At 50.5% G+C, this 18,520-nt stretch overlaps 1 protein-coding gene across 1 annotated transcript; it reads right to left on the minus strand.

Moving 5' to 3' along the window:
* Positions 1–9,426: 9,426 nt before the first annotated feature.
* LOC129082698 (orphan sodium- and chloride-dependent neurotransmitter transporter NTT5-like) lies at positions 9,427–18,267 on the minus strand. Its single transcript, XM_054588411.1, has 11 exons — positions 18,045–18,267; positions 17,709–17,866; positions 17,467–17,593; positions 17,156–17,334; positions 15,859–15,969; positions 15,445–15,683; positions 11,613–11,799; positions 11,088–11,283; positions 10,772–10,931; positions 10,156–10,321; positions 9,427–9,948 (listed from the first exon to the last, which is right to left on the minus strand). Exons 1-11 carry the CDS (start codon positions 18,265–18,267, stop codon positions 9,427–9,429), a joined length of 2,268 nt encoding a protein of 755 aa, XP_054444386.1.
* Positions 18,268–18,520: the final 253 nt, after the last annotated feature.

The following is an 18,520-nucleotide window of genomic DNA, read 5'->3' on the forward strand; positions in this document are numbered from 1 at the left end:
GTGGTGGGTGTTCTAACCCTTTGCATGACAATTGGTGGCCATGAAGGAAATTATCTGTCTGTCCTGGTGCTGTTTTTTGAAGCCACACAGTTTAACTGGGTCATTATGAAGGTGGAAGATATTCTCTCTTGGGTGCGGTGGCAGGTCACCAGCAAGGCGAGTGACCTGGTGTCCATGAGCTCAGAGTGGGCAGCATCGCCTTGGTCTGCTAGTCTACAGTCCCCTGGAGGGGCTGCTGAGGGTGGGACAGCGGTGGCATCCACGAGCTTGAGATCCAGCAAGGCCCCCCTCCAAAATGTCTGCTCCAAGTCTCAGATGTGAGATGAGGGAGTGACCGTCAACAGAAGAACACGAAAGCCACTAAAACCCCGAGCTAGCAGCCATTTGAAAGAGGCACATTTTATACAAAAAGAAAACTCCAGCTTTAGATGGTGTGGCTCAGTTGGTTGGAGCATCGTCCTGTAGATCGGAAGGTCATGGGTTTGATTCCCTGCCAGGGCACATGCCTAGGTTGCGGGTTCAGTCCCTGGATGAGGCGCGTACAAGAGGCAACTGGTGATGTTTCTCGCATTGATGTTTCTTTTTTTTTTTTTTAATTCTTTTTAAAGTAAATGTTTTAATTGAACTATAACATACATACATACATACATACATACATACATATTGGGTTGGCCAAAAAGTCCATTTAGGTTTTTTCTGTAAAATAAAATACACATTTTTCTTTTTCACCAATAGTTTTATTGATTTTATTTGAATATTTTGAGTATGTCGGTTCTTTCCCGCCTGGTATAATGCTGATTGTTCTCAATTAATGTCTCAGTTTGATCCCTTTCAACTTCATTCAACAGGCCTACCCGACCGTGGAGCATTGTCTAGTGAGAAATCTCCAGCAAGAAACTTTGCAAACACTTTTCACACATTCGATCAGTCACAGCGCTTTCTCCATACACTGCACAAAGCTTTCTTTGTGTTTCGGTTGCGTTTTTACCTTGCACTGATGTTTCTTTCCCTCACTCTCTCCCTCCCTTTCCCTCTCCCTAAAATCAATAAGCATATCCTCAAATGAGGATAAAAATAAAAGTTAAAAAGAAAAAAGAAAACTCCAGGTAGAGACTGCAGGTCTTTAGAGAAAAGGAGGGTGGAATGAGGACTCAGGGATGCCTGTGCTTTGGGACTGAAGGACGAGGGACTGAAAGTACCAGGAGGGCGGGGCTTGGGGAGATGGAGCTGTCAATGCTGCTCAAAGCTGCAGCCAAAACTTGACATGGATTCAGTGGCTCCTGTGCAGCAAAAATTTAGACAAACCAAAGGACTGACACTCAAACCCAGACTGGATTTGAGAGAACTGTGCATATTGGACATATGCTTTTGTTTCTCTTGGGTAAATACCTAAGACTGGGGTGGCTGGGTTGTATAATAAGCATATGTATAACTTTATGTGACACTGTCCACCTCATTTCCTAAGTGGTTGCATCATTTGCGTTTTGCATGTCCACCAGTGATGCACCAGAGAGTTCCGGTTGCTCTGTATCCTCACTAGCACTTGCTATTATCAGTGTCTTAAAATTTCTTTAAAGATTATTTATTTATTTTTAGAGAGAGGGGAAAGGAAGGAGAAAGAGAGGGAGAGAAACATCAATGGGCGGGTTGCCTCTTGTGTGCCCCCCACTGGGGACCTGGCCCACAACCCAGGCATATACCCTGACTGGGAATCGAACTGGCCACCCTTTGGTTCCCAGGCCAGTGCTCAACCCATTGAGCCACACCAGCCAGGCCTATTATCAGTGTTTTTAATTAACCATTCAAATAGGTTTGTAGTGGTGTCTCATTTTGGTTTTAATTGGCATTTCCCTAATGACTAATGATGTTGACCATCTTCTCAAGTGCTGGTTGCCATCTGTATGGCTTCTTTGGTGAAGTGTCAGTTCAAAACTTTTACTTATTTAAAAATGGGTTGTTTATTTTTTTTATCATTGAATTGCAAAATTTAATATATTATGGGCACACCTTTATTATATATGTGTTTTGCAAATATTTTCTCTCAGTATGCAGCTTACCTTTTAATTTTTCTAGATTTTATTTATTTATTTTTAGAGAGGGAAGAGGGAGAGAAATATCAATGTGTGGTTGCATTTTGCACGCCCCCTACTGGGGACCTGGCCTGCAACCCAGGCATGTGCCCTGCACTGGAAATCAAACCAGCGACCCTTTGGTTCACAGGCCAGCGCTCAGTCTACTGAGGCACACCAGCTAGGCCTCTTTTTATATATTAATAGTGTCTTTTGGAGAGCAGGATTTTTAAATTAACAAAAATTTTATCAACATTTACTTTTATGGTTCATGTTTTTGTTGTTCTGGGAAGTTTTGTTGTTCTTGGTTTTGACTAAACCAAGAACACAAAGATTTTCTCCTAGAAGTTTTATAGTTTTAGGTCTGTAATCAATTTTGAGTTCATTTTTAGACAGAGAGTAATGTTAAAGTCAAGGTTATTTATTTACTTATTTGTACATATGGGTAGTCTGATTGTTCCAGCACCATTGGTTGAAAAGGCTATTGTTTCTCCATTGAATTACCTTGGCACCTTTGTTGATATCAATTGACCATATATGTGTGGGTTTATTTCTGGGCTTCCTATCCTGTCCAATACATCTATATGTCTATTTTTTTCACCAATACCATAATGCTTTGAATTGTAACTTCACACTAAATCTTGAGATCAGGTAGCAGAAGTCCTCCCATTTTGTTGTCCCTTTCAAAAAAGAATTTAGTGATCTTAATTTCTTTGATTTTTAATATAAATTTTGGAATCTGATTGTCAATTTTTCCTAACAACCTCCTGAGATTCTGTTTGGGATCATGATGAATCTATAGATCAGTCTGAGGCAGCTGACATCTTAATGGTGTTACATCTTCTGATCCATGAACATTGTATATCTCTTAATTTAGTCATGTGTTCTTTGACTTCTGTCATGAATCTTTGTAGTTTTCAGTATACAAATCTTGCACATATTTTGTTAGATGTATTCCTATACAATATGATATTGTACATGATACTGTTGAAAAATGTTTAATTTCTCATTTTGTTTTTACTGCTAGTTTACAGAAATACTGCCGATGTTTTTTGGGTATATTGATCTTGTAGCCTATGACTTTGCTAAACTCACTTTATAAGTTCAAATATAATTTTTGCAGATTCTTTGGGATTTTCTGTATAACAGTCATGCTATCTGTAAATAGAGGTGATTTTATTTCATTGTTTCCAATTTGTATTTTTTTGTAAAAGATTTTATTTATTTACTTTTAGAGAGAGAGGAAGGGAGGGAGAAAGAGAGGGAAAGAGGTATGGATGTGTGAGAGAAACATCGATCTGTTGCCTCTTGTACACTCCCAACCAGACACCTGACCCACAATCCAGGCATATGCTCCGACTGGGAATCGAACCAGCGACCTTTCGTTTTGCAGAACAATACCCGACCAACTGAGCCACACCAGTCAGGATGCCAATGTATACTCTTATTCTGGTAAAATACATATAATATAAAATTTTACCATTTTACCCTTTTGAAGTGTTCGATTCAGGGACATTTAGTACACAGTGTTGTGAAGTCATTACCGTTATCAAGTTCCAGAAGTTTTTATCACTCCAAACAGCAACCCTTAAGAACTCACTTCTGCCTTGACCAGTGTGGCTCAGTTGATTGGAGTGTCGTCTGGTAAACTGAAAGGTCTGAGGTTTGATCCCTGGCTAGGGCACGTGCCTAGGTTGTAGGTTCGGTCCCCGGTCAGGACACATAGGAGGAGCAACCGATTGATGTTTCTCCCATCAATGTTTCTCTCCCCCTCTCTCCCCCTCCCTTCCCCTCTCTCTAAAAAGTCAGTAAGCACATCCTCAGGTGAGGATAAAAAAAAAAAAAGAACTTACTTCTCATTCTTCTCTCCTCCCCACCGCAGCCCCTGGCCCCACCAGTCTTTTTCTCTCTGGATTTGCCTATTCTGGATATTTATATAAGTGGAATCATAAAACATGTGGTATTTTGGGTCTGACTTCTTTCACTTAGCACAGTCTTTTCATTTCTTTCTGTGGCTGAATAACATCCATAGTGTGGATATGTCCCTTTTATTTTATCTGTTCTTCTGTTGACAGACATTTGGGTGGTTTCTATTTTTTGTCAATTATGAATAATGCTGCTATGAATGTTCACGTACAAGGTTTTGTCTGAACACGTGTTTTCAATTCTTTTGGGTATATACCTAGAAATGGAATGGCTGACATTTCTTTGTTTAACTCTTTGGGAAACCCCTGAAATGGTTTTCATAGCGCCTGCACCATTTCACTTGCCCACAAACGGTCTATGAGTCTCCAGTTCCTTCACTTGTTCCCTACACACCCTTTTATTTATTTATTTAATTTTTTGGCTAGCTATTCATATTCTGGTGAGTGTGAGGTGGTATCTCCTTGAGAGTTTGACTTACATTCCCCTAATAACCAGTGATGTTGAAATTTTTTTTTTTAATCCTCATGTCAGGACATGTTTTCATTGATTCTAGAGCAAAGAAGGGAGGGAGAGACAGAGAGATGGAAGTGAGTGAGGGAGAAACATCGACTGGTTGCCCCTGGCGCTCACCCCCACGCACATCAAACCCTCAACCTAGGTATGTGCCCTGACAGGGAATGGAACTGGCAAACCTGCAGTGCGTGGAACGACACTCCAACCAACTGAACCTCATGGCCAGGGCACATTGAACTTCTTTTCATGGGTTTCTTGGCCATTTGTACATCTTTGGAAGAAATGACACTTAGTGATGACCTCCACTGCTTAATGCTGCATTGCCTGCCACGTACTCACAGTAAAGTAAGGATGGAAGGGCTTTGTGTGAATACAAAAGTCAAGATCCCGCCTTCCAAGACACCATCTTGAGAACTATCTGGGCTCAGACGTTTCAGAGCTTTGAAAGGACAAACTGTTGGTCCTGCAGCCTCTAACTATAAAAGAGGTCCAACAAGGATCAGCCTTTATGGATCTTGAGGACAGTGTATCCCAGAGGTGGAAATTTCACTCAGGCTGACGCTGCAGTCCCTGGCTTGTGCATGCTAGACCCCTTGGTCCATGTTCCCCAAGGAGAAAAGCGCGTCTGAACTCAACTGGCAAGACTCACAAAGGGGGAAGGAAAGCTGAGACCTTGGGAGGCAGGGCCCTATCGGCCAATTCAGTGTGCCGCTGTTTGTGGTTCCCATTGATGTTTTACATGTTCATACTGTGAATGTCCCCTAAGTATCAGGGGACCGCGGTCCTCCCCGTGGTGGTCGACAGGAGCAACGCAGAATCCGGAAGGAGAAAAGGAAAACCACAGCTTTAAGGACTTCAGGGCTGTCAGAGGACTGAGGCCTCTTGCCGGGACAACAGCGCCACCTGCCGGACTCAGCCACCACGTACACCCCTTCTCAGAAAAGGCAGCTGTAGTTGCTTTTAAGCTTCTCTTGGAAAAACCTCTGCCCTCCCCTTCGGAGGCGACTCCCTTGGCCTTACATTTCCATTTCGGAGTAGGTCAGCTCAAACTGGACAACGAGTGAGGTCTGAAATGGTTAAATGTGACCGGTATATTCAAGAGTGCAGCCTGCCGGTCCTCTCCATCTGTTTTGCAATGGAAAAGTAGCAGCTACCCCTTTGGAGGAAATATTAACCACGACTCTGCCTCCTGAAGCATGGCTGCTGGCTCAGTAGGGGGCCCCCCATTTACACAGGTTCCCGTAAAGGTTGGGGCCTGGTTCTCTGCCAGTTGAGCTAAGTGAAAAGCTGATGGCGTCCACCAGGGCGCAAAATCCAGCCGACCCATAAGACAGATTGCAGTCAGTCCACAGTTACGTGCTCGACGGGACTTTCTACTTTCCCGGCCGCCCAAAGGCACCTGGTGTTACTGTTGGAACAGTTGCCTCCCAAGTTAGTTCAAAAACATGTTTCTGACTCTACCTTCTTCTCCTCCTCCTGGTCCACACACCACAGTCAAGGAGTTCGGTCACTAAATGTGTTTCCAGGGCGCTTCATCTCGGCCGCTTTGTGGGCAATGACGGAGACAGAGGGGGTGGGGGAGTTACACGGTCCTGCTGTGGAAATGAAAGAGCTGCCTCCTGGCCATTCTCGAGTCGCCCTTCTTTCTGCTGGGCAGCCTGGCAGTGACACCGTCCGGGTGACAGCCTGGCCCAGAGCCGGCCAACCAGGGCGTTCAAACCGTTGGGCTGGCCAAAAGGTCTGTTTAGTTTTTTCCATAAAATAAGACATATTTTTCACTTTCACCAATAACTTTATTGATTTGGATATTTTGAGTCCGTCGGCTCTCCCCCACGTAGTATAACATTGATTGTTCTCAATTAAAGTCTCGGTCTCATCGCTGTCGGCTTCAACTCATCTACCGGACCGTAGGGCACCGTCTAGGGAGAAACCTGCAGCACGAAACTTCGCAAACCACTTTTGACATGTTCAATCACTCACAGCACCTTCTCCATACAGTGCACATATATATATATATATATATATATATATATATATATATTTTATTTTGCTTTTCACTTGTGGTTTTACCATCCTTGAAATAATAAAGCATGATATGCTGAAACTGTTGCATATTTTCTTCCATCTTCAATATTAAGACGGCTACACAAAACTTTGCCAATTTTGATGTTATTTTTGAACACACGCTGATACGACAGTTTTCACAATACAATCCAACAAAATTGTTTCAAAGGAAGTTAAAGACAGCTAAGCGCTGCTAGAGACATTGTATGGAAAAACCAAACGAACTCCTGGGTCAACCCAAAAGTCTGGTTTAGCCCCCAGCATTCTCTTGTTGGTCTGATGCAGCCCTAGGTCAGGGGTTGGCAAACCATGGCCTGAAGGACAAATGTGGCTGGCCAGCTAAGGGTGCTTTTTGCAAATCTAAAGAGTTGTAAGAAACAGAGGAGGCTATGCAGTACACCCCATTTGTCCAGCAAAGACGAAAATATTTATTATCTGGCTCTTTATGGGAAAAGACTGCTGGCTCTCACCTTGGCTGCAACAACTTGCCGGTGCTGCCCGTGTGGCTCAGCTGAACCCTGTAAAGGCCATCGGGTCAAGGTTAACGACACACCCACCCACCCATCCGGGCTGCAGCCCACTCCAGGGGGCGCCACATTCCCTAGGCTCGCCAAGCTCCCCGTACACCAAGGTTACCTCCCGTGTCCTCATTTTTCCCACCAAGCTGTGGAGGCACCTCAGACTGGGGGATGCAGGTCACGTGCCAGCACCCCAGGCGCATGCGCAGGGTGGGGGGCGTTTAACCTAATGGGGACACGCGAAATGAAAGGATCCCAAACTAGGACAGAGAGGGCCTCCACCCACCCTTCTCCCACCTCAGCCTCTGTCTGGTTGTTAGACCTCAGGGCCGCTCTTTCTCTCCCCTGAGCCTCCCGCAATATCCAGGAAAGGAGAAGAGGGAGGAGCCCAGGAGAGGGCCCCCCTCCTCCCTACGCTTCGTCTAAGGATTAACAAGGACGCGGGAGCTTGTCACGGCCCCTGGGACAGTGTCCTCCATGCCAAGGGCAAGGACTTCTCACCCCCGACCTGCCGCAAAACCACCTGAGAGCTACATCTCTGCGTGACTGAGGACGCACCCTCTGCCATGGCTTTTCTCTTAACCCCGCCAGACACTTGACAAGGCCGGTCTGCGTGGCCTGTCCGGGCCGTGTCAGGGGAAGAGGGGTGGCGGTGGGGGCGACGGTGTAACGGGGGTCAGGCTCACCCCGCCCAGCTCATTTCTGGGGCTGGGTCATCTCAGAGCCCAGGTCCCCGGAGAGCAAGCCAGGAGACAAGAGGCCAGGAGGGCATCTTGGGAGCAGGGAGGGTCTGGAAGCTTCTGCCTCTGGCCTTTGCAGCGCTCTCCAAATAGGGTTGTAGAAGCCATTACACTGGGGATGCAAGGAGGAGAAAAAAAAACAGAATTTCTACTTTAAAAATGTCTCTTTTTTTAAAACCCCAAGAAGCAAAATAAATTAAGCTTTCCTGATATTAAGTATGTAGAATGACAGTAGTTCACACATAAGTTTTCTACAGATGTTAGGAAGAGTGTCTCAAAATGTTGTCCCTGAAAAAGTGTGATAATGTTTAAAGACCTCCGAGGTGAATAAAAGGTGACGGAAAACAGGCGAAGATTTGGCAGGTGACTGGGAACCACAGCGGTGGCGGAGTTGGAAGTGGGCATCGGGTCGCAAGGTCAACGGTCATGACCTTTGGGGCGTAGTGTGGGGGGAGAAGAGTTTTCGCCCAGGAAGCCACTAAGGGGTAGGATTCCTCGAAGGTGCCTCCCTCCTGCTGAGTTGCTTCAACTCCGTTTGACTCCAGAAAAGTCCAGGTGGTGGTACCGACTCCCACCGACAACTCTGCTTGGCCCCAGGTTCTCCAAGGCTCCTCGGTCCTGAGCCCCTGGGAAGGGATGCACCTCCCAGGCCTAAGTGGGCGAGACTCTGCCCCAAGTTAAGAGGAAAGCATGGAGCCAGCTGAGAGGGGCCCTGCAGCTGAGAGAGCTGCACGCCGCCCTCCCGGGAGCAGCCCGACATGGCAGGTATAGGACAGATTTCGTAGGATTCCCCAGCTACCAGCCTAGATTTAAGGGATCACCCGCGTTCTGGTTTGAGCGATATTGACTGCTGCAAAGTGGCCGCACAGTCTGGCTCAACTCCGGGACAAAGCAGGGCCTAGAGACTCAGTATCCGTGTCCCGAAGGCAGAGCTGGTCGGGGTCACCAGCTCGGACACGCAGTTCACCAGAGGTTGGCGATTTGGAGGGTGCGTGGCGGGGAGCTGCTCACCGAAGGAACGCGTCCCCGTCCCCGCGGGCTGACTCAGGCCCCGCAGCATTGCGGACCGCCCACCCGTTCGGGGAGGGCCGCCCCGCGGGGGAGTTCACCGCTCCCCCCCCCCCGCCCCCCGCCCCAGTTTGGCGGTGGATCAGGGGCTGGAGAGAGCACCGCCCCTCTGCACGGTAACTGGGGAGCGGGCTTCTGGAAAACGCTGGGATGCCCATCTCCCTCAGGCCAAAGCGGTGCCCCCGCTTCACAGGGAGAACGGGGGCGCTGGGTCCAGCCCCGGGAGCAGCTCGGTTGATTCTTCTTCCGCTGGTCCTTCTCCCGTCTCAGAGCAGGGCACCCCCCCCCCGCCCCCGCCGCGCTTAGCAGAGCTGGTACTAACTATCCCAGGAGACGAAGGAGCCCCCGGGTCCCGTGCCCATTGCCTCCCAAGGCCAAACGAGTGATGTCACCGGTTGCTAGGTAAGCTTCCCACGCGCCCCTCCCCTTCCTCTCTGGCAGGACCCACGATTCCCGTCAATAAATGGACACCAGAGCTGCCAGTTATAGGACAGATTTGCTCCTCGGACAAACGGGCAGAGTCACCAGTTACTGAAACCACTTCTTTTGCAGGTTCGCTTCCTTGGCGTCCCTGCCTCTGTCACTGCTGACGACGGCCGTTGGTTTCCGGCTCGCTTGCTTCGAAGGGGACGGGCTGGCGCCCCTCCCGGAGAAGGCGGACGTCAGGGAGGAGATGAGGGGCAGGCTGAAGCGGGAGGAGCTCTCACTCTGCCAGTGCCAGGGCATGTTGAACTGCCACAGGGAGTCCAGGTTCGAGCCCCTGGCCAGGGGCAGGTTGGACGGCTGCAGCGAGCTCTCGCTCTGCCTCTCCTGCGGCTCGGAGCTGGTCTTGGTCGAGTGGTGCCTCCCCCACTGCGAGGGCTTGCTGGGCGGCACGGTGGGCTTCCTGGGCAACTGCATCTTTTCAAAGGCCTCGCTGACCACGCGGTCCTGGAGGTTCCACCACTGCAGAAGCGGGTAGACCGGGATCGGCAGGAAGGTGAGGATGGCAAGGATGGCGACCCAGACTCCCAGGCTGCTCTGCATGTAGGGCTGTTTGACTTCATGGCTCTAGAGGCAGAGGGCGGTCAGGGTGGAGGGCAGAGATGGTGGTGTCGGCTTTAATCCAGGTCACGTGGAGAACCAGATTCCCCAGGGGCTGGGAGGCTGGCTAGACGCTCCCGGGCGGTGGTAGGGGCACAGGTCCAGGGTCCTGCAGGGCGGGAGATCCGACCGAGGGTCGCCAGCGCGGGGTGGGAGGGCAGGGTGGAGTCTCACCAGGCTGCTGTTCCAGGTGATGTAGTAGTGGGGCTGGCTCAGGTAGAGGTTAGTGAGGCAGATGGCGAGGATGGACAGCAGCCCGGGCGGGGTCACATAGCGCCACAGGAAGATGAAAAAGGACCACAGCAAGTGGCCGTGATCGCCGTACATTTCTTCCCGGAACCTGGGGTAGGGGCGAAGGGCACGGACATCTGGGGTAGAGCCCGCCTCTGGCCCCTCCCCTGTCCGCCCCCCCTCCCCGGGCCGGGTGCTCTTGGGAGGACAGGCCCGCCAGCCCTCTGGCTCTCTCACAAGTTCTTCACTCAGGGGATGGGATGCTGAGTCCTGCCAGGTCCTTCCCCAGGTGGGGCCCTGCAGCGGGTCTTTCGCCACGAGGATCCCCCCATCCAGGGGGTGTGCGCGGGTCCGGCCCTCGGCCTTCGGACTAGCCCCATGTGGTCCGCAGCGGAACCTGAGTCCCCTAGGCCCCCGACTGCTGTTCTCTCGGGACCCACCCAGCTGCCTTCTGATCACTCCCTGCGGCCCTCCCGGGGCTCTCAGATTGTCCCCCAACTCTCCTGGGAGACCTGGGCTGGGGTCCCTGGCTGGGAAGACCCTGGGGCTGGAACATCACCTGTTAGCTCCATAGACCCAGGCCAGGGTCACGTTCTGGAAGATCACAATGATGACAAGGGTCAGCGGGACCACATGCTCATCAAGGAAGGATATTATGTAGCTGCCTGCTTTACTGGTGAAGACAAGGCTGCCCAGAAAACCTCCCAAGCAGACGACCCCTAAGGCAGAGGCAGGTTTGGTCACACTGAGATCAGCGTGTAGGGCTGGGTCAGGGTCCAAGGGAACCCTGGAGATGCGGGAGGCCTGGCAGGGGCAGGGCGGGGCAGGGCACGGCAGGAGGGCGGGGTTTTCACTGGAGTGAGGATCCACAGTACCTACGGGCAGCAAGGGGTACTGCCTGAAGACGGAGTTCTGGAGGGGAAAGAGAATGCCTTCCAAGATTTTCATCAAGGTGCTCAGTCCCATGATGATCAAGACGAGGAAGAGGAGGATGGCCCAGAAAGAGGCACCGGGGAGCAACGAGACAGCTTGGGAGAAGGCTGCGAATGCCAGGCCAGGGCCCTGCATGACCTGCGGGGGAGAAGGATCTGAGGCACAGGGTGCGGGGGGCGGCGAGTGAGTGGCAGAGCACTGAGGGTTTGCCCTTCCTGGTTTCATAAGCTGTGTGAGCTTCACCTCTTGGGGCCTCGGTTTCCTCCTATAACAAAGAGGAGTCCTAGGGTTGGTGTGAGAATACAAGTAGAGTGACAGCTTAGCAGAGGCCCTGGTACACACGCAACGGTGGGGGAAATGTGATTACAACTGCTGCTTGGGGGGCGGGGCCAGGGGCTCCAGAGAACTGCATTTGCCAGTGTCCTCTGGGGCTTTGGGGAAGCACCCGCCCAGGCCCACAAACACACCTTTCCCTCCTGGGCCCTGATGCTGCAGGGCGGGGAGAAGTGGATGACCTGGTGCTTGAGGTGCTGAGGGAGGCTTTCGATCCAGTTTTCGTAGTCCGGCGGGGTCAGGAGCAGGATGTTCGGCGGGGGCCTGACACCCTGAGGCAGCACCCCCTTGTCTATCAAACTCAGCAGCTTTTGGACACCCCTGAGGGGGAAACGGAGGAGAGGAAAGGTGGCAGGGACCAGGCTGGCCCCTCTGCTCTCGACAAACCAGGGAAACTGAGGACTGGAGAGGAACCAGGTTGCCGAGGGGAGTGTGTCTGAGTAGCAAGGGCAACTGGACAGGCACCGGAAGTGAGTGGCACGGACTTGGGGTGCGTCACCCCGGGCTTCTACCCGAGCGGCAGAGAAGGTGTGCCTGTTGGAGGGCTTCTCCATTTCCCTTAAGTTACCGAATTTGCTGGTATAAATTTGATCATAGTATTTCATTGTTACCCATTTCATGCCTACAGGATCTATAATGATGGTCCCCTTTTTATTCCTGATATTTTAAATCTGTATTTTCTTTCTTTTCTATCGGCTACCGAGAGGGACTTGTTGACATTTCCAACTATGATTATGGATTTATCTGTTTCTTGCTTTAGTTCTGAGATTTGTTTTTTGTTTTGAAACTCTGTTATGAGGCACATAAACATTTAGGTCATCCAGTCTTCCCACTGAGCGGATCCTTGTATCCCTACGAGGCTCCCTTCTTAATCTCTGGCCTTAGTTGTCCTGACTTTGATACTTACGTAGCCACACTAGTTTGCTTATGAGTATTTGTTTGCATGGTGTGTTTTCCCTTTCTCCTCTCTCTGTGTCTTTACACAGGACATCTCTTGTAAACAGGATGTGTTTGAGGGTCACATTATTCAGCCTGGCAAACACTGCCTCTAAGTAAGGTGGTTATTTAGTGTAATTACTGATGTGGTTTGGTTTATGCCTTCCCTCTTGCTATTTGTTTCTTTTTCTGTTCTATTCCCTTTTCCTTCTTTCCAGCTTCTCTTTTTGGGGCGTGGGGAAGTGGTATAATGTCCCCTGTTGTTTTGGGGTTCGTTGGTGATTGCTGTAGAGCTGTGCTGTCTAATAGAGTAACTAACAAGATGTGGCTATGGGTACTTGAAAGGTGGTTAATATGACCAAATAGATTTTAAATTAAATTTTAATTAATTTAAAAAATAAGTACTCAGGTGTGTTGGGAAACTTTTAAGTACATGTGGAAAAACTCGGGTATGTGAAACTGCTTTTTCAAGTGCATGCTTTTGTAAAATCTAATAGAAACCAAAACTTAAGTATTTCCATTCAACCTCAAGAATTTCGCTTAGCACCATCTTGGTAGAGACTGATTAGTCATCAATTCTCTCATCTTAATCTGAAAATGTCTTCATTTTACTTTCATTGTGAAAGGATATTTTTGCTGAATATAAAACTCGGGGTTGACAGATCCTTTTGACATTCTAAAATATTTCATTTCATTGTCTTCTGACTTCCATTGTTTCTCGTGAGAAGTTAACCATAATTCTTATCATTGTTCCATGGTATGCAATATCATTTTGTTAATTTCTTTTTCTAATTTTTAAAATATATTCATTGATTCTCAGGGCGAGGAAGGGAGAGAGAGAGAGAGAAACAGCGATTGGTTGCCTCTCATATGCACCCTGACTGGGGATTGAACCTGCAACCTAGGCGTGTGCCCTGATCAGGAATCGAACCTGCAACTTTTTGATGTATAGGAATATCCTTCAACCAACTGAGCCACTTTCTATTTACATTTGCCTTTTGGAAGTCTGAGCACAATGTGCCCAGGTGTGATCTTTTTGTATTTAGCTTTCATGCTTGGATTTTCTGAGCTTCTGGGATCTGTGAAATGACGCTTTCAATAAGACCTGGAAATTTGCCCACTATTTAAAACAGAAGTTCTGCCCCAAATCCCTCTCCTTTCCTCTGCACCTCCAATTATGCGTATACTGGTCTTACAGGTCACTGATGCTCTGGTTAAGTTTTTCTCATTCTTTTTGCCTCTCTCTGCTTTGCTTTAGCTTCTATTTAGCTGTCTTCAAGTTAACTGATCCTTTATCCTGCTGGTTCCAACCTATATCAAACACATCCGGTGAAACTTTGTTTTCATATACATTTTAAGTGCTAGAGTTTTCATGGGGTTCTTTTTTAGTTTCCATATCTTTCCTAAAATGTTCCCATTGTCCTCCCACGTTATTCATCTTTTCTATTAAATTCCTTAACTTATTTAGAATAGTTGTTTTAAAGTCCTTGTCTGGCCCTGGCTGGTGTGGCTCAGTGAATTGACTGGTGGCCTGAGAACCAAAGGGTTGCTGGTTCGATCCCCAGTCAGGGCACAGGCCTGGGTTGCAGGCCAGGTCCCCAGTAGGGGGCGCATGAGAGCCAACAACACATTGATGTCTCTCTTCTCTTCTCTCCCTCCCTTCCCCTCTGCCTAAAAATAAATTAAAAATAAAAAAGTAAAGTTCTTGTCTGCTAATTCTAATGTCTGGATGATCTTTGGGTCTTTTTCCTTTCAGCCATGGGTTATGTTTCCCCGGGTTTTGGAATGTCTTGAGACTTTTCCTTTTATGCTGGACATTTATATAGAGGAACAATGGAGAAAAGCATGCTAACTGTTATATTTTTGTTTCGTTCCAATAAGTTGAAGCCTTTTATTTCAAGAGGCTAATTATTAAGGGAGGTCAGTGCTAATTATTAAGATTTTTCTAAGAGCTGAGTTGAGCTGGGGCTGAGTGACAGGTTTAATTAGCTGAGTGTTGTCCCTGCCTTCAGATAGAACTAAGGGGAGCTCCCTGTGCCCCAGGAGCCATGCCCCCAACTTTCTGCAACCCCGGCGGGAACTGGCGCTCTCATTATTTGAGTTAGAGCTGGTTGGATTGCAGTGTTATCCTTGTGTTCAACGCCAGGGGGGCCATGAATCTGAGCACCGTAAGGCTACACGCACTCCCTCTGCTTGCCGCCCCTGTCTCTGCCGCTTCAACAAAATGCCTGGGAACAGAGTAAGGCCATTTGTCTGTGTGTTGGGGGCTCTTTGAGATTCCATCGCCTATTGGCAGCCTATACTGGCATTAAGTGTTCGGATGGTTTCTCCTGACCTGTTCAAAGTCCCCCCAGGGCCCCAGAACGGGCGCTGACCCCCAGATAGAGAGATGTTCACGACTCTTTGCTCCCCAGCCAGGGACTCCTTACCCTCTAGGACTTATTTCATCCAGGCTCCTTTGTGCCCTTTGCTCTTCCATAACTTTATGAGGAAATGTGATTTTTATTTTCTCCGTATATAAAATTGCTGCTACCGTGGAAGCCTGCACTTTTGCACGCTCCCACATCCTCACTGGAAAAAAACATTCCACCTGGAGCTTTAAAAAGCCCAGTGGCTGAGTGCAGCCCAGGCCCAGTGGCTCCAATTTGGGGGATGACTCAGACATAGTGTCTTCCGTGTCCTCCCACCCCGATGATTCGAGAAGGCAGCCTGGGCCAGTAACCACGGACTGGGGCTCAGGGTGCTGTAACAGCCTTCTCTGTGAGTGAAAGAATTGACTTAGAAATCTTCTTTTCTGGAAATCTTTGGACAGTTATGGCCCTGAGACTATTTTCTTATCTATAAAGGGGTGGCTACAAGAATATTCCCTTTTTGGCTGTTTTCTCTGAGTTATTAATAGAAATGTGTTGTTCTCCTCCTCCTCCTCCTCATCATTGGAGAGGTTGGAGTCTGCCAGCCCATGAGCCCAGGGGTCGCTAAGGTACAGGGAGGGGGACCGCTTCTCCGACCGGCAAAGCTGCGATTACTCACTTCTCAACACAGGCTTGGCCGCTGTTGGTGGCCCAGAACCCCAGCACTATAAAGATGATGGACGTGGTCAGCAATGACGTCACCAGGTTGACCAGGGCCACCAAGGAGGCCACCTGGACATAGTTGTTGCCTCCGACCTTGTGGGAGATGTTGATGACAGTGCCCAGGCCCAGGCCCAGGGAATAGAGCGTGTGGCCTCCCGCCTGCTGCCACAGCTCCGGGGAGGCCCAGGTAGAGAGCTGCAGGCGGAAGCGGGTTAGAGAGGTTGGGGGGGGGGGGCGGCCCTGAGGGTAGGACCACCACAGGAGGTAAGACGGGCGGCTGGGGCAGAAGGAAAGAAGATGTAGGGGAAGGACATTCAGAGACATTCTGGGGAGCTGAGGGAGGGCAAAAGGGTGGAGTCCCCTGCCTCACCTCTGTTGTCACCATCTGCCTGAGGCTGGTGATCGCGCCTTCCAGGAAAAGACATCGGATCAGGAGGCAGAGGAGGATGACGTAGGGGAGGAACAGCAAGAAAATCAGGATCTGGCCAGGCCATGAGGGCAGAAACCAGGAGTCAGGAGCAGTGGGGGGAGGGGAGAGGCGGGCAGGCGTTGGGGGGCGGCAGGTGAGCGCGAGTAGAGAGGCGGGGCGAGCGGTGTTCAGGTGGCCCGGGTGCCACACAAGGGAGCTTTAGGAGGATCGAGATTCGTTCTAGGGAGATAGCAGTGTTGTTTGGGGGGGGGGGGGGGGGGATCCACGCATACGCTGCTCAGGGATGACACCGGGACCACAAATATAGATGACACGTACATGGTGGGCTGCAGTGGGACATTATTCATCGTGGACCTTGGTTTTATGGCCTCTGAACCGCCCAGGGGAGAGGGCTGTGGGCGCCAAAGGCTGCAGGGAACGACTTCATAGGTGAAGGAGGGGGAGGAAACTGGGAAGAGACTTGGGGAGACAGTGACAGGGCTAATGGGAATTTTAAAGTTGTTGTTGTTGTTGTTGCTCTGGGATAGGTGAGGTAAGGCCCCGTTTGCCGCCCCCCGCTCCCCCACCGTGGGCCCCTACGGAGCCTTCAGTGAATCTGCCTCAGCGTGAGCGGCTTATTTCGGAGGATGTGAAGAGAGGGCGAGCTGGGCCTCCAGGGATGCGCGGGCGAGCTGGGCCTCCAGGGATGCGCGGGGTGAGCGCTGCCGGTGCGGGGGGCCAGAAGATGCCACTTGCGTCACCCAAAGGGACGCAGCGATCGCACTGAAGTGAATGTTCCCGATGCCAAGAGGATGGGGTGGAAGTGCGGATTGGGATAAAATGCTCTCGGCGGCGGGAAACTCGGAAAGGACTCGGCTCCTTTGGGGGTTCGCAGGCCCTGCCCCAGCCTGGCGCGGTGGGAGGTGCCAGGCTGGGGGTGCGGCTGAGTGTCCACAGCTCTGCGCGCAGTGTCGCGGGTGGGGGGGGGGTGAGGAGGGAGACCCTTCCTGCCGTGGGTGGGAGGGGAGCAGTTCTTTGTGAGAGGAGTGGCTGACATAGCTGCCTGAGGAGAGTCGGTGCCTCCCTCAGGACCGCCGCTGGGGAGGCTGGGTGGCCATAACTGAGCTTGTCCTCCGGGCGAGTGGGAGGGTCGTGGGGGTGGGAGAAGAGAGGTCGTCAGGAAGGAGCTGGGTGGAGTGGGGACAGGGATCCCGAGGCGCTCAGGGTTTGTGAAGGTAGCGAGGTGGTGGGGGCTCACGTGCATTGAGCTCTTCAGGCCTGTGGCCATGATGATGAAGAGGAGCAGCCAGGTTAAGAAGATGTCCAGGGTGAGGTTTGGGACGAGGGCCTTGACCCCTTCTTCAATGTAGCCGGGGGCATTCAGGATGGTGTGGTACCAGAAGTACTGGTGGGGCACAGTCTGAAGGCAGGAGAGGCCTGCGGGCCCAGGCGCTTAGGCGCCCCTCGCCTGGAGCCTGCGCCTGCCCTTCCCTTCCTCCCACCCACCTCTGTCTCCTTGGTTCCCCTGCCTCCTGTGGCCCTGCCGGCCCTCTCTCTCCCTCTCCTCACCGGAGACATTGCTGCTCTTCACCCGTGGGCACTCGGTCCAGGGCAGGGGATAATGGAAGGAGTTGGCCAGGTAGGAGAAGCTCCAGCTGATGACGGTGCTGTTATACAGGCTGATCAAGACGCACACCTGGGGGTGGACACAGAGGGCGTGAAGGGCGAGCAAGGCGGAGACGGAGGACTGGGAGACCGCACGGGGTGGGATGTGGGGGCCGGGGCGGCTCTTGGCCAGGCCCCTCATTCACCAGCATGTTAGCATAGCCTATGCCGCCCAGCCAGGGGACAAGCTGCTTCCACAGCTGGATGTTCTCCACTCTCAGCCATTGTCCCAAGATCATCTCCATGTACAAGAGGGGGGTCCCGAACAAGAGGAGCATGAAGAAGTACATCAGGATAAAGTCACCTGGAGAAGGAAGTCAGGAGCTCTGCTCAGGCAGCCAAGAGTCCTGGCCACCCTCCTCCTTGTCCCTAGGATCCTGGGTGCCCTCCCTGAGCTCCTTCCCCACCCCCGGACCCAGGGGTCTCGACTTCCATCCCTAAAACTCCTTTCTTAAACTCAGGAGCCGGAGCCCTGGCCGTACCTCCTCCATTTTGATGACACAGGTAAGGGAAACGCCACATGCTGCCTAGCCCAATGGAGAAGGCAACCTGGATCAAGATGGTCTCTGTTTTTTTAGTCTGCGTCAGGTAGTTTTGGGTCTTGGAGACCAGCATTTCCTTGGCTGTGAGCCTCAAGGATGGGGATTTGAAAATCTGAGTTGACTTGGAGGTCTCTCCCTCTGCCATTTCTTCAAAGGACTTCATGCCTTTCTTTGGACAGGTCCACTAACTCCTGAGGGAATCCTGGGGTCACCAAAAATAGCAGACTTTAAGGGATATGTCTCAGATACCAGACTGTAAAACTCCATGAGAAAGAAGATTTTAGAACAATGAGGGCTAGAGTTTGAATCTTAGCCCTTCTCACTAATTATTGACTTTGGAAGAACATTTTCACCTCTTTGAAACCCAGCTTTTTTCTCATCTTATGAACACAAAAGAATTTCAAAGTATTTAATAA

Source organism: Pteronotus mesoamericanus, unplaced genomic scaffold, assembly GCF_021234165.1.
Source record: "Pteronotus mesoamericanus isolate MK-2021 breed Mesoamerican mustached bat unplaced genomic scaffold, CSHL_Meso_final scaffold_137, whole genome shotgun sequence".
Classification (NCBI taxonomy): Eukaryota; Metazoa; Chordata; class Mammalia; order Chiroptera; family Mormoopidae; genus Pteronotus; species Pteronotus mesoamericanus.

Bases quoted from the DNA above. Each gene is read 5' to 3' on its own strand.
- LOC129082698 (XM_054588411.1), bottom strand. From the start codon at position 18,267: ATGAAGTCCTTTGAAGAAATGGCAGAGGGAGAGACCTCCAAGTCAACT. The intron at 17,867-18,044 runs GTACGGCCAGGG...TTCCTTCTCCAG, and splicing joins GTGTCATCAAAATGGAGGAG to GTGACTTTATCCTGATGTAC. The intron at 17,594-17,708 runs GTGAATGAGGGG...GTCCACCCCCAG, and splicing joins TAGGCTATGCTAACATGCTG to GTGTGCGTCTTGATCAGCCT.